Source organism: Camarhynchus parvulus, chromosome 11 (assembly GCF_901933205.1).
Source record: "Camarhynchus parvulus chromosome 11, STF_HiC, whole genome shotgun sequence".
NCBI classification, from domain to species: Eukaryota; Metazoa; Chordata; class Aves; order Passeriformes; family Thraupidae; genus Camarhynchus; species Camarhynchus parvulus.
In genome coordinates this window covers 8,524,744-8,552,636 of record NC_044581.1, presented here as the reverse complement: position 1 = coordinate 8,552,636, position 27,893 = coordinate 8,524,744, and the positions used below count along the sequence as shown (strand labels likewise).

The window sequence follows — 27,893 nt, the reverse complement described above, 5'->3', positions numbered from 1 at the left end:
AGATTTCTCTGCTACTAACTGCTTTAGTCAGATATCCAATCACTACCTCATACTCCTCCTCTAAAGACTTTACACTTAGAAAGTATTGAAAACACATTCAGAAGATGAGATTTTTTAATCACTAATTGAAATCATATTAGGAAGAAAACAGCAATGTAGGTTCCAGAAAATGGGCACTCTGGCTAATACAATGTTTGCCTCTATTAAGAGTTTGCACATCACACCTGGACCAAGACCTACCTTACCTCATTCACTGTTTTACGACATACTTGCCAGTATATATAAAGGCATTGAAAAGTAAAAAGAAAATACTACTAAAAATGTTACCAATGATGTCTGCAACCTCCACAGGTTACTAGATATACCAAAGAGACTCACAAAATATACTGTAATTCTATAAAGAGAACATAAGATTTCCTTTTCAGTTGTTTTAATGTACTCTTTCATAGATGAGTTCTGTACACTCACATGTTAAAGTTGTAATGACCAGGATAATTTGTATGCAGGACAAATTTCTTCACCTTGTGAGTGTTTGCATCAAAGAGAATATCCTGTTGAAGACAAAAAACAAGATGAAGCAATTTGGGTAGGAAGGGGCGTTCCCTAAACTAACTTGAGATTACTTAAAATAGCCCCTGTATAGAGTGATATACATTTATCTCACTGAAACTGAATGAAATTATGAAAAGTAGTATTTGAAAATAAGACTATTTGTAAATTCAAATAACACATTTCCTCCAGCACTCAATCACAACTGCAGCTTCATTTGCTAATGTTGGCAAGTTTTCTAAGGAGGTCCTGGTTTTTGCATATTATTTACAGTAATGTAAACTAAAGCAAAACAGCTGCAAGAAGGCACATGAAGATTTAACTACACCCCACAGCTCAGCAAGCTTTCACAGCTGATGCTATGGCACACTTGCCTCAGTTCTGTGGGACAGGGGCATGGATCTCAGGAACAAGAACTAGTTACCTATGCATCAGCTACTACAGAAAAAGGAGAAAACCTAAGAGGCTGACAGCGTGCAAAGAGCCCTCCATCCACTGGTGGAGATAAAATGCTGCTGATTAAATTTCTAAGTGTTAAAGGAAAGTCAAGTGTAGCTTTTCATATCCAGAGATTCCTAAGGGAGCAATGAAGAGTTTTGCAGCCTCTCATTTCCCACAGCCTTTAGCCTCCTGAAAGGATTGCTGTGTAACTAAATCAGAAGTTTACATGAATCGTTCGGGGAATCTTTCTACTCACCACTCCAAGTGTGAAATAATTGAAGAAGTAGTCATTGCACTTTGATGGGACCTGCTTATGGGGCGAGGGCGAATGGATTTTCATCTGCAAGAGATACACTTTTCAGATGCATTCAATAATGCTTAAAGATGAATGCCTTTAATAACAACTCCACATTCAAACAAATTGCTGTAATCTCATTTGAAGCCTTTGTTCAACTAAGGAAGATACTGTGCTTCATGACAGGGCCATCACCTGCTTGCAGCAGGCACAGTGACACATCAGCTTTTTCAGTTATCATAATTAAAGGTTTACTTACATTATTAAAAGGTCATAATTAAATCATAATTAAATCATAATTAAAAGGTTTACTTAGATTATGCTGTGTAAAAACATTAGGAAAAGATCAAAGTGTATGCTGAGGTTATTTTACATACACTATAAGTGAAAAAAAATAGGCAGCACACACTTTCTAAGGCACATTTGGGATACAACAGCACTCCCATTTGTAACTATTCTTAATCCAGTTAACATTAAATTTATTTTAAAAATCAAATTGTGTAAACAGATTTGCATCAATTTAGATTTTAAAAAAGCTTCTTAAAACCTATTACATAATGGTTCAGCCTGGTCTATCATGTCAAGTAACATGCTGAGCACTTTTAATTTGTGCTACATGGCAGTTCAACTTCACTGACCTTGCCAAACACAAGCACTATGATGAGACTGAGATACCAATGAACAAAGTCTGTGCCTGAATGAATTCCCTCACCTTGTCTTCAGACTTGTAGAAGACTTTGTGTGGAGAGCCCAAGGTGCTGAGCACATCCTGGCAGGAATCACCAAAGTACACGCAGCGCTCGAATACCCGCATCTTGGCATCAGCTAAAACACCTGGGCCACAGCCTGAGGAATGGAAAACAACTCTACATGCATCCTTCCTGATCACAGAATACATCACTAAATCAACACCAAAAGGTTAGCATCATTCCTCTATTTATCACAAACCAAACAGCTGCACTCCTCAGACAACAGTGCCAAACTAAATTTAACCATTTACTTTGCAGCAGTGTAAATATTTCTTATCAGAGCAGTGCACGTGCTGATTGTTGCATGGCTCCCCATTTCCACCTCCAATTTCAGCCATACTACCTTCACTTCCTTGCCATTCACATGGACATGATTTGGTTTCCCAGCCCATCTCAATTTGATCAGCTGGCTATTAGCAGTAAATAGCAGGCATTATTTCTATCCCTAGAATATTCTACCTTAGCAGCTAGAGATTTATCTCCAGCTAAAAACATCAAGTGCATGAAGTGAAATCCCTCATCCACATTAACTGTATCACAAAACACACATTCTTTACTCAAGATTCCCATAACTTACTAAATCAATAGCAAGTACATCCCTGTGCAAACAACATTAAAGCAGATCTTACTGAATAGCCATTACACAGATGAATTGCTGACAAATGTTACCAGATGTGAGGAAATGGAAAGATGTTGCAGTTTGTGAGCCCATTTGCTTTCAGGAATGCAGCATCTTACATTTACAAGAATGCAAGGACACATATGCAGCAGTTACTGCAAAACACAGGATGTGCTCTAAATACACACTTAGCTTTCCTCACTATGCATTATTTATGTAGCTAGTTACCCACTAAAATAAATCAGAAAAATCCAATTCAGCTATCCTTGATTTCTTAAGCAACAGTAACTGCAAATTAATACACAGGCAGAGAAACTTGAGCTAGAACAGGTGGGTAATATATTTTACACGAGTTTCTACAAACTTTGTAAGATAAGAACAGCACATGTCCAGATTGCCTCTCTGCAAGTTTGTCTGAACATCAGTGATATTTTAATAATTACTTTATTAATTGACAATATTTCTTTTAAACTGCATGCATATACATTTTTAACAAAACTTGAAAATCTAAGTGTCCAATTTCTCAAAATCATTTACATGATTATGATGCTATAGCTAACTCCTTCCCCAGTACATGAGGCTATATGTTCTCTGCACTAGACAGTTCTACCTTATCTTCCTCTGTAATAAGAGAAGCAAAGTAAGTTGAAAATATCTTCTCCTTTTTTATTCCTCACCTATAATTTTCTTTTTTCAGCTTTTGCATATTGTGTGTGTATTCCAAATGTTTCCTCAATATACATAGAGCTAGCAGTCAGGACAGGTAAAAAGCTGAGCCTCCTAATGAAAATTGTTAAAAATTGTTTTTCTTAAAAACATTGTCAAGTCTCAAGTAATGGTAACTGAACAAGACTCCTTTGCAGCTGTTAAATCTGCCCCAATTTCTAAGCACCCTCCCATCTCTGAAAGCACATAAAAAAGAGAGACTCATCAGCCTCTCTTCGCTTTCAGCACTGTCTCCTACAGTAAATGAAAACAGAACTGAATGGGAAGTGCAGTTTAATGCTGCAGCATTAATGTAGTCACTTGCTAGCATTTTTAAAAGCCTTCCAGATTTAATCACAAAAATATCAACACCATACAGCTCCCTGGAATGTCTGGAAAATGCACACATACACAAGGTTTCTTGGTTTGTCATGGTTTTTTTTAGTGATGTACTGGGAACAGCGATGTGTTTTCTTCTACATACATCTCGAGACAAATTCCATTTCTGCAAACATATTCTAAGGACTTGGAACATGTGAGGGCTCCAGTTCCCAGTAATTTCTCCAGGGTTAGGAAAAAGCAGCATTGAGCAGGTTCATCTTCAAAAGGATTTAACTGGGTTTTGTTCCAATAATTCAAAGTAAGGTAGATAGAACACTTTGAAATCCCTTACTGAATCATCACAAATAACCTGTGCTTAATTTACACAGGTTTACCCTTTCCCTGAGGGGAACAAGCAGTGCAATGTTCTGAGTTTCTCCATTACCTGCAGTGAGTAGGCGAAGCCGTAAACCTGAGGGTCCAGTTCCATCTCGCAGAACATCGACGTTCTCAGCATACACATTCCCAAGGAAACAGCTGAGAGGCATCAAGGGAGCCCTGAAACCAATCAAACAAAATGTGCACAGGATTTGCTTCACCTCCAAATTTTCCTCTAACGGGCTGGTACCAGTTCACTGGAACAGAGCACATTAATTTTGACAAAGCTGCATGTAACTGAGACTGATGATTAAAAATTGTATTAAACAGAAGGATCGGAAAGTGTGGGGTAAAAGGAAGAGGAACAAGACAGCACTCAAATGCAAGGTCTTTACCATTAATTAAAAAAACCAGCAAGTTTCAAAGACTCCAGGAACTAAGGAATTATAGAAACTGTACCTAGCCTTTGGATATCGCCTATGAGGAAATGTCAGCTCAGATTTCTCTCAGGGAAAATGAAGTTGTGGAGTTTTAGAGCTAACTAAATCCTTGAACTAGGCATATCACCCAAATGCAGCAAAAGAGCTTTCTCTGTGATGCTCCCACTGCTCTTGGGAAGGTACTTCATAGCCCAGAACATTAAATCAGTCTGGGAAGGTACACCCAAGGCAATTGTGCTTCTTTACTGGGAAGTTCTCAACTTAATTCAACACCAATATTATTTTAGAAAATAATCACAGTCCCAAGTGAGATATTTTTAATGGAAAGCCTATTTTCTGTGTATCAACTTGTATGTGCTCCCTAAAATTCCCTGTTCATATGTTCCTCCTCTGGGTGAATGACAAGATAAAAGTTGGGCTTTGAGCTCTCTCACACACACAACAGAGCCCCATGCAACAATCAGTGCTTTCACTAAAGCTCACCATGTCACAGACGGGCACAAACAACAGCACTTCTCTCAAGTGCACTTATTTCTAATTAAGAGACAATGTCTGCATAAACTAAGCTCCCTCCCTTCTGAGCAGTAATCCAAGGATGTGTTTATCTCCTGGCCCTAGAACTCAATTGTCTCTGAGAAAAATACTCTCTTATCAGTTTGGCTATTTCTAAGATTAGGTATCCCAGAATCCTAGAATGATTTGGGTTGGAAGGGACCTTAGAGAACACCTAATTCTAGCCCCTCTGCCATGGGCAGAAACTCCTTCCACTAGGCCAGGTTGCTCAAAGCCCCATCCAGCCTGGCCTTTAAGATAATAAGGGTATCAGTCAGGTATCTGCAAACACATTGAACATATGGCAGATTATGCATATGGAATATTTTATTAGTTTTGTTTAGCAAGAGAGTTTAAGACTCTTGATTAGGTCCCTGCCATGACATACATATTACCAATATCCTACAAGCTTACAGACTGCCTACACCAAGTCTGATTTGCTTAGGAAGCAAATCAGCACAAACAAAATCTAGAGGAAGAATAGCCTTAACATGTGTTACTAAATGCACAATGTTCCCTACTTTAATTCATTTTCAGGTCAATTGAACTTGCCTACTACAGCTGAACCGAGCTCATTTTACAGCAACATAAATCAAACCAACACTTGATTCTAAGGGCTGAAGACAACACCTACAGAAATCTAAAGTATCTAAAGGCATTCTGAAGACCCAAAGTGAACTAAAAAACCATACTATTCTATTTACCAGTGGCAAAGCACTAAATAAAAGATGGAAAGAGCAGGAGCAGCTGCACATACTTGGTGTCCTGCAGGCTGTTCCCACTGTAGATGTACATGCGTTTCACAGTTGCGCCGTGCGGGATTTGCAGAGAGGCCAGACCATGGGCAAAGTTAGGCTGGGGAAACACAAAATCACTCTTGTTACACACCACAGCAGACACTTCAAGCTTAAGGCCAGAAATTGCCTTAGAGATGTTGTATATGCTTACCAATTCAAGCAAGTCTCCAGCAAAAGACAAGGGGGCAAAATAACAGAAAACCCAAGCTTCTAGGTGATGTTTCTTTATATTCCACCACTCCTGCATTCCTGAGCTGGGGTGAAACACTCAGCATGTTTATTTGTCAAAAGATGCCACTAGTCTGACAATTAGCCACTGTGTGAACTGAGAATTCAAGTCTTTCCTTGGTTTGATCATGGGCAGCTAGCAATTTCCAAGTATTGGTACTGATACACTGTTGTATTTAAGGTCTAAAAAATCATCTGTCTTAAAGGAAAACTTCCCTTTTTTATCTCCCACTGCATTAATTTCTGCCTTTTAACATTTTTGCTGGTTTCCAAGATGCCTTATCTGATGAACAGAAACTTGTTCATTAAATAGATTTTCCGCTCTCCTTATCACCACATTCTTACACATACTGTTTTGACAGGGATTTAGTGCTCTCATCAAATAGAAAGCATGTTAAGGAAGTCAGATTGACTCTTACTGCCCTAGAAGAAGGAATTTCTTTCAATTCTGAATGTGACAGAACATTCAAGACCAGTAACATACTTAGCTGTCACCAGACAGGAAAAACCTTATCTTTGTCACAAGCAGTCAACAAAAACAAGATGTGGACAATATGCAAATTATTACCTGGTCTACTTTAGCAGACATCACATAAGGTAAACACACACACACACAAAATTCTTAGGAAAAAAATTAACCTAGAACAATAACTTACACTGCTGTAGATATTAAGAAAGGAACCTCCATTACTTAGCAAATCTAGAGATCCCAATTTCAATTCTCATCCTGAATTTGCCCCGAACATTAATACCTTTTGCTTCTTAAAGAACATGAAATTACAGATTATTGAAGTGAGCAAAGGTTTTCATGTTCTCCTCACCTGCAGCTTGTTTCCAGCTAGACAATAAACTCCAAAGTTTTCTTCACAGTTTTTCCATTTCCATAAGCAGAAAATTACACTGCTTTGCTAAGTAGCCTAGCATTCCTATGATCTTCCCTGAACTGGACAGATTCAAATTTGACTTCACTCTGCAATCTTTTCTAATGTTCCTCTCTAAAAACTTCCACAAAGACTTGTCTTCCCTGTGGACTGTTTCATACTGCTCTGCTTTCAAAACAATCCTACTTTTACCTGTTCCTGGGGAGACTTTGGCATTACATGCTTTGCAAAGAACATTTTACTAATCTCACCAGAGCAACTGAATGAGACACTTGGAGAATGCAAAATTACTTTCTCCACTGTTCCATCAGTTTGATTTTAACATCTTTTAGGTAGTCCTGGAAGGGACAGGGAGTTGGTCTCAACGATGCCCCTACAGGCTCCTTCCAACTTGAGATATTTTATGATATTTTCAAATCTTTGGTGAAACAATTTACTTCCTCGTAGTTTGGCTATTTCATTCACCAATGCCCTGGGAACTCCTGCATGAAAAGAAGCTACTCTTTGTTGGGGCATTCTTTTTGTTTGCCTTATTAGGCTTCTATTCACCTTCAAATCTGAAACCCAACTGACCTTCACTGCTGCTGAACAATAACATCCCCTGGTTACCCCTGTGACATGTCAACCACAACCTCTAAAGCACTAAGCTGTGACAAAGAACATGTGTCATCATGTGGGTTAATTTCTTCTTTGTTTTGGCTTTTTATATGCTCCTTTAATGCTTTTTAACTGGTCAATGCAGATTATACAACTGAGAGCACTTCCATCTTCACACAAACCAAGTTACACATACATTTTCATTAGTACAGAAGGAAACCACAGAGGACCTGATCTTGTTTCCACTTTAGACGGGAATTTCCAAAGATTTCAGAGAATGCAGTAATGCATTTAATTATTCAGTAACTCATCCAAACATTTGGTGAATATGCAAACAGGCATTACAAATAAAACTCATTCATTTGGCTTGCTAGAAGCACTCATACTGAAGGACACTTAAAGAAGAAAATGTATTTTATGAAGTCTATCCTACTTTAGTTGCATAATCACTTCAATGAGATTCAAAAATATCTGATAAAAGAAGAGCCTCCCAGTAGATTGCTTAATATTTATGTATTTGCATAGACAGCACTCATATTTTTAGACAACTCCTTTTACCAACAGGATTGCTAGTCCCAGTTCATGATGCAAGCAAAACCCCTAATCACACGCCTTTTGTCAACAGGAAGTAAATTTTTAACTTTGAGATGGTTACATAGCATTAATAAGAACACAACGGAGGAGTTCAATTCCTTTCAAATTACTGGTTTCTTTTGTTGGCAAAAGACAGCAAGACACAATGTAGGTGATACTCTGCAAGTACCATAGAGGCAAAAAGACCATCCATTAACTAAGAATGATTGCTGACCTCGTACTTCGGGGTTTCAGTCCAGGAGTCCAACTGAAAAGAAAACGACAGTCCTCTGAAATTGAGGTGAAAGAGTTGCTCAGCTGAGTTATACACTAGAAGGGAAAATAAAGCAAAAACAGAGTTATCAAAATAATCTGAGAATTCTCCAGCTCATATCTAACAGCACCTTCATCACCTCAATGAACCTCAGAATGCAGGAGGAACACAATTACACTGAACCATAACAGCTTTGCTTTTAATTTCTTGCAGTAAAAATACAGCAATAAGAGAAACCATAGATTCATTGCAGTTGCCTCTGCAAGCCTGCAGGCACTAACCAATCCCTAACAATACAATTATACAACATGACACAATCAATTATACCTTAATATCTCTAAAGTAGTTTAAATAGCCACTACTGGTACAAAACAATTCTGTTCATTGTTATGTAAAACATTGTACAGTGTTAACCAGAAAGGCTTTGAGAGAGATGCGCGCAAACACTGATAACTTCCTCTTTCACACATGGGGAGTTCAAAGGAGAGCTCACCCTGTGACCTGCACTTCCACCTCTCCTCCCAGGAGGAGCTCCCATGCCCCAGTCAGCTCCTGCATTCCTGGGTAACACTGACACAGCCCAAGGAGGAAATGCTTCAGACACACAGGTCCTAGGCCATTTACAATGATAGTTAAAAATAGCATCACCAGAAACAGCAGCCAACCAGTCAGCTCCCACAAAGAGCACTAATAAATTAGAGCACGCACAGACTTCCAGCTGTCACCACATCACGAGATGTCCTGATTCATTGCAATCAATTGCACAACATCAACTACGAAAACAATAAATGTCGTCCCAGTACTTACTCTAACAAGACATACTGTTTTCTGAGACTATGGAAAGATTAAAAAACAATCCCAGAAGACAGAGAGCTTGGGAACTGTTTTAGGATTGATTTTACAAACTCCAACCTGTGCCCAGTAGCCACTGGGGGAACAGAGTGTTCTAGTAACACAGGATCTGACAGCTTGAAAACACCAGAGGCTTAAAACAATAAAGAAACCCTCTAAAAGAGAAGCTGCTTTCTTCCACTTTACCAAAGGAATACCAAAGGCTCAAAATTCCCTTATTTCTTATGATGTTATAGTTAAAATGACATAGCATAGAGAGAAAATACATATAAAGAAATATTTTATTCCCTCCCTCCCACAGTGTCTTTCAAGTGTTCAACTTAAAAGACATATCACAGGGTATCTGGACAATACCAGGCCACCCAGGATAGAAAAATAATAGTTGAGCAATAAGTATTAAACTTTCAAAAGTTATCATTTGCCTTTTCTACAGAATGTGCTGGCTAAGAGTCTTTTCCACGCTTGTCACTGAAAGGAAAACGTGTGGAGAGAGGGAAATGTTTTGATCGGCAGGAAAATTATACAAATCTCTCTCATGTGATAAATTATGATACATCTTTTCCAAAGCCCACAGCCAGCTGGAGAACTATTTTTCCCCTAGTCATGCCAAGTGTGATATCTGATTATACAAATTGCATCAGTTCCCATCTCCTGCAATGTTTGTTGATGCTTAGGTTTAAAGGGCAAGGAAGTTTTTTATTCTTGGGAAGTTCTCTCCTGTCTCCCTCAAAACCATAGATCACAACCACATGACTGAACAAGGTAAGGATTTTTTGTATTATTATTTTTAATTTATTTTTCATCACACAGGTATCCTGCTAATTCCATTCAAAATTGCTGACAGAAGCAAAAAGACTGCTTCTTTGCTGCTGCACTCTGGGTGGAGGATAGGGAGGAGGTTTGCCTTCCAGGAAGGCAGCAGAGTGTGACCAGCTGGGAAATATTTCTGTAGAGCTGACAGGACAAAACCACCAACACCAGCAAGGCTGCAAAATGGACACAGCTTAACTAAAAGCAGAGGCAGATCGAAAAGTCAATTCTTACTGGTATCAAGCACAAAACTTTTCTGGCACCTTAGGGGAAGGTGAAGTCTGAGAGTTAGAGAGCCAGAACACAGCAACCCCTCCATCCCTGCAAGGCCCCTGTGCTAGGTGGGAAGGAGGACTTGTTCTTCTACCTTATGACTTGAGCCCAACCCCACAGCCCTGGTCTTTGTTGAACGGCACTTTGGCACAAAGCCACATCCATGAGCACTCAGGACAGGATGTGGTTTCAGTAGAGCCACTGGCAAAAGCAAGTCCTTCCCAGCAGGAGGTCAGGTCAGAGAATCATGGAAATGTGGGATAAAAATCTTGGCTTTGATGAAGCTGTTGACCTCCAAAGTGGTTGCATTTCAGTAAGCCCCATGACAAAGGTACTGCAATGTTTCAAACCACCATTAGCCAAAAAGTAATGAAGCTGATTGATTTTTCTGATGACTCTTCTTTTTTAAAACCACTGATCTGGCAAAACCAAAAATGCTCACTGAAGGTTGGTTTCAACACAAAACTGTTGCTAACCTTTTGAAATTTATTTTGAAACTAGCACTGTATCCTGTTGCAGGAAAGTTCTGCTGCAACCGCCTTGGTTTTAGGTGAAAGGCAACATTTTGAGTGAAATCCTAGTGGAGGTTAGTTAACAGAGATAAAAAACAAAATAAGTTTGAAGTGCTTGCATTGGGGGTTTGGAGGAGCATTAGCACAGAGAAGTAAAAGGGATGGTTATATTCCTTTCATTCATGAAACCTAGTATTTGGTGCTTTGGTCACAGTAAAAGGAAGGTTTCTCCTCCCATCCCAGCTCCAATTTTTGTGAGACATCAAAACACCATCACCATCCCTCCCCCATGCTGAACACCATTCTCCTTCTTCACCCTTTCTGTTTCAGAAAACCCAAAGGAAAAAAAGAGTTACCAAAAACTTGAGTTGCATAATACAGTTCAAACTGTTTGTGACAGGCAGCTTAATACAGAGCATTTGCTTCTGCTAAGTAGGCTGTTAATGGGAGAAGTATTTTTCCAGTGAGGAAACTTGAATAAGCAAAAGCACTAGTGAAATGGTAATAGAGGCCAGCATTTTAATAAATACATTTTCTTATCTACATGTCACTAGATGAAAAGATGTTATGAAAAACTATCACCAGATGAAGCAAACATGCAAGTCTTCTTAATTGAGTATGACAGATGCACAAGATCTGCAAATTCAGCACAAGGACACGTGGTGCCAAACTATGTTTTTAAGTGCTTGCATACAATTTTATGCAGTAATAAAATATGCTGTCACTACCACAGGCAATGCTTATGTCTAGATACGTATTTTTACAGTTCATAATACCATAATTTTGGAAGTGCTCCACTTCTACATATTTGCAAATAAACCATAATCACAGAACAAATAAAAATTATAACCCACCCAGGACATGGAACCACTTTTACTCTTCTTTATTTCTACAGTTTCTTGTACATACCATTTCCATAATAGATCTAACCATAGATTTCAGAGCTTCTGTCTAAGAGGAACTGTTAATGTCAGGACCAAAATTTAGGAAGGTTAATTCTGATCCTCGGAGTATTACAGCTAGAAATGTTCCAAGCTTCATTTATCTCAATCTCATATTCATCTACTACTGCAGGCTTTTATGCAATAATACTGCTCTAGCCACATGACCCTCCCCAGTTAATAAATCCTGTTCTGTAATGTGCAAGAGATTGTCTGCAGAGAGCAGAGACAAAGGCTGGATATGCAATCACCATCCATCACAAAGAACATTCGCCTGTTTGGGATCAGCCTGACTACTGCAAATGGACTGGCTTCAGCTAAAAATAGAATATGAGGCTCTGAAAATGGTATCTTGACTATATGGAGGTAAAGTTCTTCCTTGTTGTGCCAGTTTGTGGCTCCATTTTTTTAAAGTTCCCGGGCAGTTTAACTATAAAGTTCAAAAGTTTTTCCACTGGCTTATTTTCATGGCCTAGGAACCCCCTGAAATACACTCCTCATTTTCATACATAAACAAGGAGCTTACAGATAGTCTTTCCCGCTGCAGAGAGGGGGAACAGCCAAGGGGCTGTGCAAGAGTCAGAGTGCGTTCAGTCAGGTGAAACAAACTTGTCCTGGTTCTGCTCCTGCTGCACATTGACTGAGTGCCCACCTGCCCCCGGTGCCCCCAGCAGAGGAGGGGGCTCAGGGAGGTGTGAGCCAGTCACACACAGCTCATGTTTGCTCCTGCCCAGCAGGGGTTTAACACATTCACAGAGCATGGAGACTCAGCAAACAGCCCTGGCTGCCTCTGCACAGAGAGCTGCTCAAATGTCTGTGCTCATGGTATACACAATCCCTAAGGATGCCCGAGAGCTGACCATGCACAGGGACGTGTAACAACAACAAAGATCACAGTTTTCTGGTACTGGCACTTCAAAACAGATCATTAATGACATCTGAATACATCACTCTGTGCCAGTGACTCTCTGCCTCACCATTTCCCTTTTAAAAAAGAGCCACGAGTGAACTGACAACACATTTTACATGATTTCCCAACTGTAAGAATATGACCATTCTGGAACACAGCTCCAGATCATATGACAACAGAACTGCCTACACATTGCTCAAGGCAGACATACTGGAAAGAATTCCTAGAAAGAAGTCTGTCAGGCTAGGTGTGCTTCCCAGAAAGTTTTTGGCTTACCTCCTGGATGTGTTGCTCCAAATGACTGATCAATTTGTTCTATGGTTGGAGCAATTGCCTGAGAGTTAAAATGGACACCACTGAAAAAGAAAACATAATTAATCTGCCTGAAGGAAGCCAAACAGATGCTACAAACATTTACTAATGGCAATAACACATCTAAATTGTAAGAAGTCTCCAAGACTGAAGAGTAAACCAGTAATTTGAGCGCCGTGTTCAAGAAAGGATGATTATGCACACTCCTTTATGACAGCTATTTTTGATTTTTAAAATGAATAATTGAAAAAATGAATTCGGGATTTTAAAAAAGTGAGTAAAACCAGCCACTCTAACCAAGAGGAAATCATGGGAGGTCTTAAACCACTTACCAATATTTTAACTTCACCTTAGTCAAGTCATAAACTTCAATCACCTGAAACACAGGAAACAAAAACATTGTTCAGACACTTGCAAATCATTACAGAGGTAAATCCTTGTCAAAGGGCAAGACTAGCTAGTGCTGCTTGCTCCCCTTCTTACAGAACTCTGCCATGATAAACCACTGTGTCAGAGATCAAACTTTAAAAACTGACTCAACAACTGCATATCTAAAATAAGGACTGGACAACCCTGGGTTCAGGAGAGAGCCCCCATATCCCATGTATATCAGCACTGCCTGCAGGAAGAAACCCTGTCACTGACACATCAGGATCTTGATTTCTACAAAGTTTACTCAAACAAATTCAAAGGAAAGCAACAACAAGGATTAGCTAATTAAGGAATCCTCTGATGAATGTCAGTGGGCCATTCCCTGGGTTGCTCCTATTACCCTGAAGAATGCCTGTGAGGGCACAAAGGCCTTACACTGACTGCACTGCTGTAACTCTCCAGCTATTCTAAAGTAAAAGATGAACACAGCAAGGCTTAGCAGTAACATCCCATTTCAATTATATTTAAGATATCTTGCAACGTTGCCAAGCATTACAGAAGACAATCAGAAGAACAGTCCATGAGGAATCAGGGCAAGCAGTAATATCCAGTTCTGATATTCAGAAAATGCTTTAAACCTTACTGAATATTCCAAGGAGATTTCCTCTCTGCAGAAAATATAAGATATGGATCCTTTGTTCTGAATACATTACTGCAAACATGCATCTGAGACTGACGTCATATGATTTTTATGACTGCCACTGGATTTTGAGGCTATATGGGCTTTAAGCAGATGATTTTTGGCAAGTAGCCATGGGAAAACACAAGCTTCTTCCACCTTACATACATGTTCCTGTGTCAGCAGGAAAAGAAAACACACACAGCTCATAACCACCATAAAGCAAAGGTAAAACATGTTTTTTGTTTTGTATAATCCTCCAACAAATAACTGGCAGATTCTGGCAGGACACACTCTTCAGCAAGAGAATAAAGCAGAATTTCCCAGGGAGCTTGCTACCAAGTGTGGCTTTAAAACCTAAAAATATCACCAGCTGAGAAGGAAGTCTTGGTTTTGGGAGATGCCCAGCAAATAACCCTAAATAAAACAACTTGCCATGCTTAAACCACTACCTCTATATATATTTAGAAAAAAAAAAAATCAACATTTAATGGCATTTCGAAATATAAGCAACAAGTAGGGCACAAAGCAAGTAACAAATTAATATTCTGGCAGAACCAATAAGACGACAAACATTCTTCTTCTTAATAAAATACACTTGGAATTATGCTTCTTGGAAAAACCTAGTTATCTAGTACTTTAATTCAAGTGCAGTCGACATGTCCAGATTTCCTTTACTGTTAAAGCCTATTAAAAAACAAAGGCTACTTTTATGAAAAGCTAGGACTGATTTTACTGGTTTTTTTAGTGCTCTTGCACATCTTTTCCCTCCACAAAATTTTTTCTGAAAATAGAGAGAACCAGCCCCACCTCAGATCTTGTTTTGCAGCCACTGCTGTGTGCACTGGGCACCCTCCTGAAGTTCTACCAAAACTGCACAGTGCAAGATAGAAGGATGAGCTGAACTCCAGGAGCAGTGCACAAAGAACTGCAGTGGCACAAATGTGGCTCCCACCAGGAGAAACACTCTGAGAGCAGCCAACAGGCACCAGTTTGCTAACATCCTCTTCCCAAGACTCAAACAGATCAACTCAAATCAACATTTCTTTTTACCAACAGCAGAGGAATAAATGAGTAAAACTTAGCAAAAATTAATGGCAGTCAAAGGATCTCATAAGTCATGAAAGTCATCATGAAGAATAGGCCAGAGCACTTGGAAAAAAAAATTCTTCTCTAAATTACAGTAGCTACGCTGCCAAAAGGACCAGTGTGATTCCGTGTGCATAGAACATATCACTGAACAGTCCTTGGTCTTCTCAGTGTGGGTTTACTACACAGTCAGAAGACAGTTGCTTTAAATGAGTAAAAGCTGATGTTTCCTCACAGTCACTGTTTTTGACAATTACTACAAAGCCTTACAAAAATGTTCTGGTGTCTGTTACCAGCAACAACAGACCAATGCCATAAAAGCCAACTCTGTCTCCAGCTCAGAGGGAGGACACATGAGAGACCTTAATGCTAAAATTGCTTTCAGAACCTGGTCCTGGATCTACCAATTCACATCAGCAACATCTCCTGCTATGGTCTGGCTACTGAAGGTGAGTCTTTCCCCCTTCTCCCTGAAAAAAGGGAGGAAACTTCTTAGGAATATTGCTGACTTTATTCCTGCACCAGCTTCCTTGGAATTGTCAAGATTTTCCATCTTAGGAGCCTACATTTCAATCTCTTTCACAAACTTATTAGCAAGTGTGTATTTAAAAAAACACACAAAGAATAAAGGCCTCCTGATTTTTCCAGTTTTGCTGCTGCTGAGTAACACTGAAAACACAATCCCACCGTCTTAAAAACAGGCATTACTTGCTTTACACCTACTGTATCTTTTAACAAGTGCTGTTGCTCCCTTCTGAGCTGATCCCACTGAATTTCTTCTATAAACCTTTCTGGACACTTTTACAAGTATAAGTTTTCATAGCACTGTATGCATTTACACGGCTTGACTATTCACAGTTCAAACAAACAGAAGTATCACCAGATCACTGAACCACAACAAAACAGAAGAGATTGTTTTTCCTGTATTATTTTTATTTTTGAAACAAACCTAGAAACACATACCAGAAGAGTTTGGGGTTTCTATTTTTTTCTTTAAAACTAGTTTTTAAATACAGACAAGCATGGAAAAAAAGGCAAGAAATGCAGAAAGGCAAGAAAAGCTCTTGCTTGGTTTTTAGCCCACTGGGTGTGACAAAATCAGACCCTCAGAAACTGGAGATGAAGATACATGGCATACAATTCTTACAGCACCTCAAAAACACTACAATATTGCAATATTCCCCCCAAAAAAGCCAGTCAAGCAAGGCATGTACTTGAAATGATTATGCCAACTTCTAATTCAGTCTCCTGCAGAATTACACCCAGTTAGAAAGATTCTGGAGAGCTGACAAAGAATTTTCAAGATATTATCTTAAAAACTGTGAATCCACATGCACAGTCTGAACAAGTAAATTCAAAAACTTGTTAAAAACAAGAATTCCATTATTATAGAAAGACTTCATGAACAGAAACTACCATAAGGCAATTACAAACGGAAATCTGGGGGGAAAAGTGCTCAGTTGTCCCTCAGCTGAGCTCAATTTGAACTGAAAATTTTCTTCGAAATGTGTATTTTTATAATATAAAATTTTTAGAAAAATACAAGCATACCATGGTGTTACACCCTATTCTTAGAGAAATAAGTACTTTCAACAACTAATCTGGGTTGCTATTCAACAATTTCATATATATATACATATATATATATATATGTAAAGAGCTTGAGTTTCAGCTGATAGCACATGCTTCTCTCCTACAGTAATTTTTGGGCTAAGGCAATGGCTGAACTTTGGAGAGGGGTATTTTTCTGCTGGTTTTATTTTAGATGTGAGTAAAGGGCAGAGGGTTCCACCTACCACTGTTCCAAACCCTGCAAGGGGTTTGGATGTGAGCACCATATTCCAGACTTACCTAAACTGTAAGCATTCAATTTTTTAGTATCACACTTAACTCCACACTTCTGCTTTCACATGTCATGCAGCACAGCAGTTAGAGCAGCTCACTCTCACCCAATTAGCCAAATCAACACCTAAACACTTCTGTCACAGAGAAATTTACACCCACCAGGTGAGAATCAGTGACAATTATTCAGCACAGCTGGTCTGGCTGAAAGGACCACTCTGAATAACTAAGGAGTTACACACAGATATTTTAAAGGCTTCAGTTGAGAGGTTTTCAAAAATTTATACCCATGTAGTCATACCTCTACAGTCCCACAGTTGCCCACTTTGTATGGATAAAAAATACCCCTTCCACTACAGATACCTTGCAAGGATAAATGCCATGAGAAGGCAGTGACCAGCCTGCCTTTTATTCTGCATCTTAACTACACTAAGCAACCTTGAGACATGCAGATCAACTCTTGCTCACCCAAAAACACAAAAGCAGAACTGAAGACATCAATTGCAACAATCAAAACTTATCCAGAACAAACTGAAGTCAGTGCAGGAGCCAGTTGCTCACCAGAGGCCTGGATGTGGCTTTCTGGGGGGATTCACACACTCACAGCCACACAAGCACTCTGCAAAGCTAGCTCAAATGAAAACTGTGAATAGGAGGAAGTTTAACTTCATAAATAAAATGGCAGCCTAGATAAAGGAACAACCTGGGCAGGAAACAACACTGTCTGGTTTGCATTAATGACGATGTGATTTCAAACCCAAGGCTCAGCTTTAGTAAGGGCCTTGTGCATTTCCTGTGCCATTCAAGACAAGATGGGTGAGGCCACACTGCACCATCACACCTCTGTGGCACTTGTACATCCCAGAGCACAGCTAAGGCGTCTTTCTTCCAGAAACAAAGGTTTAAATCCCAAACTGAAGAAATGCAGTTCATAATCACAGGAGAGCACTCTACATAAGACAAATTAAATGTCTACAGGAGCCACTTATGCTCTGTTAAGTGTCAAAACATCCCAGGGTTTTGGTGTGCATTGTCTGCTTCCAGGAGGGGTGTTTTATTACCTTAAGTCTCTGATTGAAAGCATCAAACAGCAGTTTGATTCCATCCTGAGTCAGGTTAAGGATGAGGTCATGGCTAAGAGGTGACTGTAAAAACAAAGAAAAAAAGCTGTTAGGCTTCTAATTTCAAGACTTCTTTGTTAAGATATACATACATCACTGTAAAAGTATAAATTGGTTACTTTAGAACAACAAAACTACCTCAGAAAACAGTAACTCGTTCAATGAATAAGCATAACTAAAATACATTTGGCCAAACCTCTCAAACCCTTCAGTTTCCTTATGAAAAGAAACAGAAGTGCCTGTATAATATCTGTGCCCTGCAAAAACTCCTAAGAGTGCTTTGTCCACTACTGTGAGGAAAAAAAACCCAACAAAACTCAAAACAATATAACTCCCAAGCCCATTAAAAAAAAGAAAAACAAACAAAACTCCACCTTGAAAATTAACATTCCCAGTTTAGCATCAGAGATTTCATCATCTAGGAACAGCCTCTGTTTCATTCTTGGTACACAAAAATACCAAGGCTCACATCAGAGCCAGGGATGTGCTTGACAAAGAGATGGCTTTCCACTTCAAAAATCAAACTGTCACAGTCTTTTTTAGGCCTCAAAAGGAAGGCTTCAGACTCTCATGTTGTGAATTTAGGTTTCCTTAGTTACTGTGAATCATAACAACTAAGGGCTTAATTTGCAGTCTGCTGGAGTTAATAGGAGACATTCCTCTGGCTTTGCTGGTGTCTGTATAGGCTCTACACCCTCTCAGTCTGCTGGGGAAGCTGCTCTCTGCTCCACCAGGGCAATGCACACAGACACAGTCACTTGGCCCCAGCTCAGCTTTTTGATCATGTACCATCTAAAGCACATTTGCTTCAAAATGCTCTATCCCCCACAGCTGTCTCAGAGGAGAAAAAAGGTTGAATGGCAGGCAGGCAGCAAGATTCATGCCCTAGAACTGGCACCAGGCAGTTTGCTAGCTAAAAAACAGAAAGGGGATGGACAACTGAGGCAAATAAAAGCTTCTAAAGTAGACAGCCACACCATACAGCCCTTTCATGAATTAAGCATAAGCTATCTTGCTTTTCTCTACTCAGAGGAGCTCTGGGGTTTGACTGCCAAAAGCCCAATTCTCATCCTCAATTTTCTCACATCAGCACTGTCTTCTAGCCTTGATACTTTCTGAGCTTTTTCATGTGCATGTCCCACCTCTTCCCAAACCATACAGCCAAGTAATCAGGTCCTAGACCTCACATCACTAAGTTAAAACAAACCATGAGGCTTTCCATCCCCTGTGATGCAGATTTCCTGTTCCCCTGATCACTGCAGCAGCTTGTCCTGAAGCTGGTCCAATTTGAGCCCATCTTTCCTGAACACCAGTGATCTGCTGTGCCAACTCTGTCCTAAATGAAACTTTCACAACATTTCACACAATGCCATCAACTGATGGCACCTCACTCTTGCTGACAAACGTGTATGGCTCTGTGTAGAACTGAAGCAGCATTGCAACAGAACTATAAGCTTGAGATAAAAAGGTCTAATGTTGATCATGGCAGTCATTTTCTAATCCCTTATAAATCTAATTTAGAAAGGCTACAGATAGAGCAAAAAAAACCTTGTAATCTGGCATTCAAATACACCAGCTGAGTTGTTCTGCTATGGGATATGCTCTGCATTTCATTGGTTTCTAAATAGTTTCCATAAGGTTATTCCAAAATTAATGAGAGCATTACAAGTACTTTTGAGTGGATGGAAAAAAAAACCCCAAACATCTGAGGAAAAGCTTGATAATTAGTACAGCAAATAACTTCTGTTCTATGCTGGCATATTTTCTAATACATGGAAAGAATCAAGGGCACAAATTTAGTTCATGTGACTTTCAATACAGAAAACAGAACCTCAAGTATGAAAGATGATGCCAAGAAGCAACAGGAGAGATCTTCCTGAAGGAAACACCACAGATCTGCAGTTATATTGCTAATCCACACAAAGATGTAGGAAAAACTGTTATCACTGAACAATCCCATCAACCACAATCCAGAGGAAGAAGCTCAGGCAAACAAAGGCAATTATTTTAGGCAATTAGGCAACCCCACTTAAACTGACCAAAAATGAGTTAAAATTCTTTTAGTCACAGAAAAGGATTCATCAAGGTTTTCTGGCACAGTTTGGGCATCCCATTAATGTCAAGTTAAAGAGAGCACCATGGGCAGATCTAATTGCATTTAATTGCCATATAAATTTTTGAAAGGAAATACTCACTGCTGGAGTTCCAGGATCAGAAATTCAAATTTAGAGATGCAACAGCTTTAAATAACATTTGATCACAGTGCTCAAAGGCATTCTTTTACAAGGTAAAGAGTAAAAACATGAAGGCTGCTCAGGTACAGTTTTTTTTTTTGAGACAGAAGTTGTGCATGGCAAAGTTAGTTTAAGGCTTTGAATCTTCTAAGAACTGAGCTCTTTGTGCTCAGCTGCTAATGAAATGCATGACACTCTGCACAAGGGTGAGGACAGAGCCAGACAGTCAAATGCAGGCCCTGAGTGGTGTGTGAAAAAAAATAGCAGGCACTGAATTGCAATAATATACAGGAAAAAAATAATCATCAGAACTTTTCCAGAAAGATAGGAACAACTATTTTGTTAGATGATGCAGCTGCTAAAACATCTTTTAAAAAACCCCAAACCACTAAACCTGCCCTCTGCAGCCAGAACAGAAGTTTAGTGTACACAGTCAAGAACAATATAACTTTCCAAGAGGTCTAAAAACCCAAGGAGTGGTAACCTCTACTTACTACCACTGAACCAATAATCCTTCTGTGATTCTACAGGCTGAGTGGAACAGGAATCCCATCATTTATCTAAACACCTCCAGAAATAATTCAAATGCACTGTGGTAAGAAAAACTAAAACCCTACAAAGAATACAAAAAAACAAGGAACGTGCTCACTGCCAGATGGATGCTCCCATGCATTAATCACAAGGAGCCAGATTTGCAATTCAGTCATGAGAAAACCCATAAATCCACATAAAGTGAAAAAAAAAGATCATTCATTTAGTTACATGAAATATGTATCCAGCACTGAACACCAGAGTCAAGGTTGTTCTTAGCCATTCAGTACTCACTGCAAATGCACAAGGCCTGAATCCTTATTTGATACAAACTAACATTGTACAGACTCTGCCTTTTTCCTGATGCAAAGAGCTGTAATTTGCAACATATGAATATCATCTTCTTATTAACATGCATTGCACATAAAACATCTGGAGAGTCCTTTGAGACATCTGAGACTCCTTTGTCCTATCTCCCCTTACACTTCCATCAGAACAACACATTTTATTTGATCTAGCAGAAGGGTTTTACTTCTTGATGGAAGTCAAACATATCAGGAACTTACTGCTGAGTTATGAAGAATGATTAAGACATTTATAGCTGGCTTAAATCACTGCACCTACTTTCTGCAAACAAATTTGCAGATGCAGAAAAAAGGTGCAGAAGGTTTTAATGGGGTTCATCACCACTGGACCATATACACAAGTAGAAAGTAATGAGTGATTCAGTTAAAATTGCAGCACCACTTCACAATGATAAAGTAAATAGACTAGAATTAAATTGTCCAGCTAATTACATAACATTTCACTTTTTAAAGGAAAAACAATGCCACTCCTCCATTGCATGTACAAAACTGACAGCCATTAAATCACTGTACTGCTGTGCTGATGATTATTACATCTGATAAGAAAGTTATAAAAGCTCCATCTCTCACATGGTGGCAATAATTTGGTGTAGCTCAATTTCAAGCAGCCCCACAACTCTCCCAAAATGTACATGAGCACAAAGGATTCAGCATGAGCAGCCTTTCCTGGGCAGCCCATGCCTGCTCACCTGCTCGCTGTAGAGAACCTGGACGTTTTTGATAATGCGACAGTGTTTCTGAAGAATTGCTACAGCCTGAGCCAACGGCATTCCTGGAAATAAAAACAGGTTTTCTTCAGTGCAGAAACCAGTTAACAAAGGTTTTTAACAGCAAGGTTACACGTGAGGCAACCAAGCCACCATCAGCAAACACTGAGTTACAACAGAAAGGTATGTGGTCAACAAACAAGCTGACCTGACTCATGGTATCAGCACAGACCTGGTGTTTGGAAACAGAAAAGTCATTGTTTATCCAGCAGTTGTTAGGCATATATGAAAAAAAGTCTCTCTAGACACAAAATTAAACAGCAAAGTTCAAGCAGAAAAAGCAAAGAGCTTGCCACAGCCTGTGCACAAAGTTTTCTGATTTTTGCGGTCATCAGTCCAATAACTGATAAAATAGCCTATATCAAACTCCACTAGAGCTGGCTAGGGCACTCCTACACACATTCAATAGCTCCTGAAACACCTTTTGTTACACTCTATTAACCTTGGTGGAGTACTGGGCATTCACACCAGACACATACTAATACTAACACAGAGCAATGATTCTCTTCAAACCTAAGGGGCCACATTAGCTGCAGATATGGCTCTACTTGTGTCAAGGAAGAAACTTTTTCTTCTTTACAGACAGGATATACATACTAAAAATTTGGTTCAATTGAGACAATACACTTACAGTCACTCAGCCTCTCATACAATTTAAAGGGCTTTTTTTCTTTCCTTAGTGTATATCTTATCTTTACAATTATATATTTTTGAAAGCAGAATGGAACAGCTGATTCTGCAGAAAAAAATAGCACCACACCATCTCATCATTTATCACACTAGAAACCTTTGTTGCCTTTCCAAATGAAATGTGATCACATTCCTGGATTCAAAGCAGGCATTTATAAAGTGAGGTTATGAGCTCATAATTGTTAAGTTTAATTTTCCTACTAACTGCTGCAAGTCAATTTAGATTTGTTATCTGACATTTTATTTCCATTCCTTGCCCTGTCCTTTTCTATTCCTAGTTTTTAAACGTTAAGAAAGTTGGCCTGATTAGGCATAATTTACCTCAGAACCTACATTTATTACATTCAAAACTTCTAGTTACTTGCTACACCAACCAAACTCAGACAATATGCCATGTCCTTTTAGACATTATCTACAGTATTAAACTGAGAAAACTCTCCCTTTTCATATGTATCTATTTATAACATACACACCTAGCTCACCATGGGTACTGCTTTAAAGTAATAATGGCATAACATGGAAAAAAAACCAAAAATATAATTTTCATTGCTGTACCCATATATTGCAGCTTTGCTGAAATGATGAAATCAAGTTTTGGTAAAACAGATGTACAGATTACAACTACAGTGATTCAATTTGCAAATACCACATAAAAACCTGTCTGCCAAACTGGTTTTCACCTTAGCTCATAATCTTGGGGACAATTTGGTTTGCAGCTAGAAATTATACATCAGTAGATGACATTAAATAAGAAAGAGTTATTATTTTAATAACGGTAATGAAATTAAAATGCAGAGCCACACAATAAAGCAGCACTGTTTCCTATTATCTAGGAAATAGCAGTTACCTTGCAGTCTAGGCAGCAGAGTTTGAAGATGACAGTTATTATGTATTAGATAATATTTTCAAAATGGAATAGAAACATGAATAGCAGCAAGAAGCTAAGATCAAAGATGTTGCCATAGAAGTTCCACATTTCTCAACCTAGCAAAAAGTATGAATCCAGAAAAAAAGAAAAGTAAGGTTGACTGAAGAGTACAAAACCCATGTTCTAAGTCAGTATTCATAAGTCCTGCAGAGCTAAGACCATGGGTTCAGTTAAAACATAAACCAGTGGCACAGGCTGAAGCCCAGGCAGCAGAGCTGACAGAGCCCACAGGCCAATGGTGCCAGCAGCCTGTGGGGATTCAGTCAGAAAGCACCCAACTCAAGAAGTGCAGAAACACCAAGTTCACGTAAACTGATGCAATCCTGGGCTGCTAAGTGTGCAAACAGATGGCTCATGTGACTCTCTTACAGCTTTCTCAGGCTGTAAGCAAATGGACGTAGACTGGCTTGGTTCAGTTTTCAGCCACTGAGAATCAAATTTGGCCATGCAGCTGCTTAGCAGAGCTACAGTGAGCAACCCAAATTCTCCAGGAACAGTTTACAGCACCCAAAATGTGTTGAACGGCCACTATCCTCCCTTTGCTTCTAGAAAGTCAAAGAAGGATTAAAAAAATGGGCTATTTTTCTCCAATCTTCTCACACACAACATCCCCTTTTTCCTCAACATTCGTCAGCCTTTGCAGTCAAAGAAGAAAACAAAGAATTCTTTTTCCCTTGCTCACCAGTCAGGCGGAATGGGGAAGCAAACATGGTTTCCAACACATCAGACACCCAACCAAACTGAGCCATGGCAGTAATGGCCACAAAGACCAGTGCTAGAGCTCCTCTGTCACAGACCTTCCCTCTTCTAAATGCTGGAGTGACACAAGCAGTTCTCTCACATACACTGGTCAGGAACATCATGGCTTGAAGCATCAGCCTATGCTAAGAATGTGTGGCTTGAAGGGATGGGGATAGAGAAGGGAATAAAGATTAGGAGAAAAATACAAGAAAATCTAAGATGAATCATAATGCATTAAATAAAGATATGTGAAACTCTGTAGGAAAAGAAAGTATAAAGCCCAAGAGAAATGCAAGTATGCCTTAGAAATTATACATCTCAAACACTAATAATACAGCTATAGGCCCTACAGAATAACTATTTAATTGTTCTCCTTTAAAACAGCAGGAATGCAGCCCAAGAGGTGCAGTGGCACAGGTATCTAAACTCAGTCTCAGTTAAATTTTTCATGCTTTAGTCACATTGTGAGTCAACACTGGAGCCAGAAACAGAATCCAAAAAGTCATGTACAAAATTTTCCTGGCATTTCCCCTCAGTCATCTCCATTGTGGGCACAGTGCTGGAAGCCAGAGTCAGCAGCAGTTCAGGAATACTGCCATTAGTTCTGCTAGGAGCAGAGCTAAACAAATCACGAGTGGAACAGGGCTGGCAGTGACAGCCCCATTGACACCAGCACTGCCTCAGCTGCAGCAGCTCTGTCAGCAGGGACAATCCTCACACACCACTGCTGCTGCAGGACACAGTCAAGAATCCTCAGACCCAGCCAGCCTCCTGCTCTGCACCAGCAGGTCATGCTAATTATATATTAGACACATCATGTGGTGGCTATGTTTACTCCAAGAAATACAGCTGAGTTTCCTCCTCTCACATCTATGCATGTGTGTGTTTGTGCACACACACAGAGACACTGGAAAATGTTAACCATGAGACTGCACTGACAGGCTTTCCTTGGAAAAGGAAGAACATGTTCTCTTTCCTTTTCTTGTTTTGATATGGAGAATGGAGGGGAGCTGGTACTCTGTATTTATGAAGAGAGGGTAGGCAGCTGGAGGTTGCTTTTCCCCAGGTGACACAAGAGGAGAGCACAGAACATTTAGGGTACAAGGAGTTCCCCAGATTTCCAAGGGTGGGACCTGAGGTGCTATAATTAGCCTCCAAAAGCCAGTGAGCCCTGTCTGTAACATCACGTTGTGCTCGACTGAAGGCACAGCAGCATAAACAGCCCTTTGTGTTTGATGGGTTTCACATAAACAACCCCAAGGCACAGCACCACTCCTTAGGACCAGCCTAGTTCAGGGCAACTGTGTAACAGTGTCCTGAGGAACAGTCTGAGCTGCTCCAGGTGACAAGAGCAGCAGACCGAGTGAAACTCAAGTTCATGCAGGGACAGAGGGTGACACAGAGGGGTCGTTTACACCCACCAAACCCCCACCACCTTTACACACAGAGCTGCAGCAACGATGCAAAACGGAAATGAAAGAGGCCAACATTGATATGTCACACAACCACCAAGCAAAGGTGACATCTACAGCACTTTCTGAGAGTTTTAAGGACTTCCAATATCTGCTTGAAAACACAGGTCACCCGGAGAATCCACATCATCCCATTTCAACTGCTCATGTAAGTGTCCTGCCTGAGCACCAGCCAAATTTGCATCAGCTGAGGGAAAGTTCTTTCTCATCACAGTAACTACAGCAATAACTGGCAGGGAAGGACTACTCAGCAAGATGAAAAAATACAAGTGACTGGGGGAAAAAATACTTGTTATCCAACCCTGAGAAAATATCTCCAAAGTTTACTTTCTCCACTATTTCGCAACCCAACAGCGACACAAAGAAATTGTGAAACTCGACTCATGTTTATGAAGGGTTTGTACAGAAAAGCACAGCAGTTAGAGCAAGTATCACCTGACACATATTCAGGTGACAATCAGCACATTCATGCTTCCTCTTTTCGGAGTTATTTAAAAGAATGACTAGTCTTACACGGCAAGACAAAACAAAGCAAACGAGCAGATGAAAGCACACAATCAGATAAACAAAGCACGAGCTGGCACGCAAAAGCTAAAGGTGAAACTATGAACTAAGGAAATCCTTAAAGCTCGTACTTTGGTATTTTTAGCGACAGCAAAAGGCGAGCTTTGCCTCTCGCTCCCTTTTTCTCCCCAACTCCCCGAGCGCGCTGGGAGAGCCCCTCTGGACCGGCAGAGCGCAGGCCGGGGGTAGAGCACACTTACCTAAGGTGAACTCCCATTGCTCGTTCCCCAGAGAGCGCTCGGGCACCACCTCCAGATCGAGCATTGGCTCCGGTAGCGCGGAGGCCGCGGGCTGGCACGGCGGTCACCGGGGCGCGGCGCCGGACCCCTGCGGAGGGACGCGGGAGGGAAGCGCCGGGGAAGCGGGCAGCCCGAGCCCGGCCCCGCCACCGCCCCCTGAGGGCACCGACCGGCCGCCCCCAGCCCCGGGACGGCGCCGGGCACCGCGCCGGGCTCCGGGGAGGCGCGGGCTCCGCCGCTCCCGCCGCCGGCCGCCCCTCCCCGCCCCGCGGCCCCGCCGCCCGCGCCCCCCGCCCCGCCCGGTGCCGGAGCGCGGGCGTTGCGGCCCCGGCGCGGTCCCGGCGGGGCGGGGGAGCGGGCGCGGCCCCGCCGTTGGGCCCGGCCCGGCCTGAGGGGCCGGGGGGGCTCCGACCCCCCCCGCGCCGCGGGGCCACGACTCACCTCACTTGCGGCTGCTGAAAAAGTGCTTTGCAGCTGTCGTCAGGCGCGCCCGCGCGGGGGAGGGGTGAGGGCGGGGCCGGGGTGAGCCCCGCCCTCCTGGCCGTGGGCGAGCGGGGAAGGCGTCGGCTTGGAGAAGTCGGAGGCTCGGGTTCGAGTCCCGCCTCGGCACTGTTGGCAGATGGGGCTCAGCCCTGCAGCGCCAGTCACACCCAGATAACCTCGGGATCCAAAACAATAACCCACCCAAACCACTGCCCACGGCCAGCCCGCTCTTCCAGTTGAAAGGGCAGAGTGCAGGAAAGAAGAGTTAGGGAGAAATTAGTCATTGGCACGAGCAAAGCTCGGGATGAGCTCGGGAGTGACTCAGTCAGGAAGAGAGGAGTAACGAGGTCAGTGGCTTTGCAGTGTTGTCTGAGCAAATAGTGCCACCCCAGAGTGCTGAGCCCGGGAAAGGCCACATTTCCCTTGGGATGGGGCTCAGCACAGGAACCTGCTTTGGTTACACCCAAATCCCCAGTGCCAGAAACATCCACAGAATGAGGAGGAAACTGAGCCCTCCCCGTCTGCCAGGATGTGCCACCACCTGGGACAGCCCACATGAGACCAGCCCTCGTTGTTATGGTGGAAACTTGATCCAAGATGAAAGACGCCAGGTCAAGCATTGCCCAAATAAGCAGAGAACTAACAGAGAGAAACCAAGGCTATGGACTTGTGCCATGCTCACACAAAGTGACAGCTCTTCTGGAGTAGGGCAGCACCAGAGATGGAAATTCAAGAGGGTGCAGAGGGTGTGGAGGCAGCTGTAACTC

At 41.1% G+C, this 27,893-nt stretch overlaps 1 protein-coding gene across 1 annotated transcript in view; it reads right to left on the bottom strand.

Moving 5' to 3' along the window:
- The window catches only part of C11H16orf70 (chromosome 11 C16orf70 homolog), a 34,982-nt gene extending 7,840 nt beyond the window's left edge, over positions 1 to 27,142 (bottom strand). The window contains exons 1-12 of the mRNA XM_030955858.1: positions 27,085 to 27,142; positions 26,605 to 26,731; positions 21,932 to 22,014; positions 18,053 to 18,136; positions 13,342 to 13,385; positions 12,974 to 13,053; positions 8,361 to 8,455; positions 5,807 to 5,904; positions 4,125 to 4,237; positions 1,998 to 2,131; positions 1,247 to 1,330; positions 469 to 551 (exon numbers count right to left, since the gene is read on the bottom strand). Of these exons, the coding sequence (XP_030811718.1) occupies positions 469 to 551; positions 1,247 to 1,330; positions 1,998 to 2,131; positions 4,125 to 4,237; positions 5,807 to 5,904; positions 8,361 to 8,455; positions 12,974 to 13,053; positions 13,342 to 13,385; positions 18,053 to 18,136; positions 21,932 to 22,014; positions 26,605 to 26,668 (962 nt within the window). The 5' untranslated portion in view covers positions 26,669 to 26,731; positions 27,085 to 27,142. The remainder of the gene's footprint in view (positions 1 to 468; positions 552 to 1,246; positions 1,331 to 1,997; positions 2,132 to 4,124; positions 4,238 to 5,806; positions 5,905 to 8,360; positions 8,456 to 12,973; positions 13,054 to 13,341; positions 13,386 to 18,052; positions 18,137 to 21,931; positions 22,015 to 26,604; positions 26,732 to 27,084) is intronic.
- Between the last annotated feature and the right edge of the window lie 751 nt (positions 27,143 to 27,893).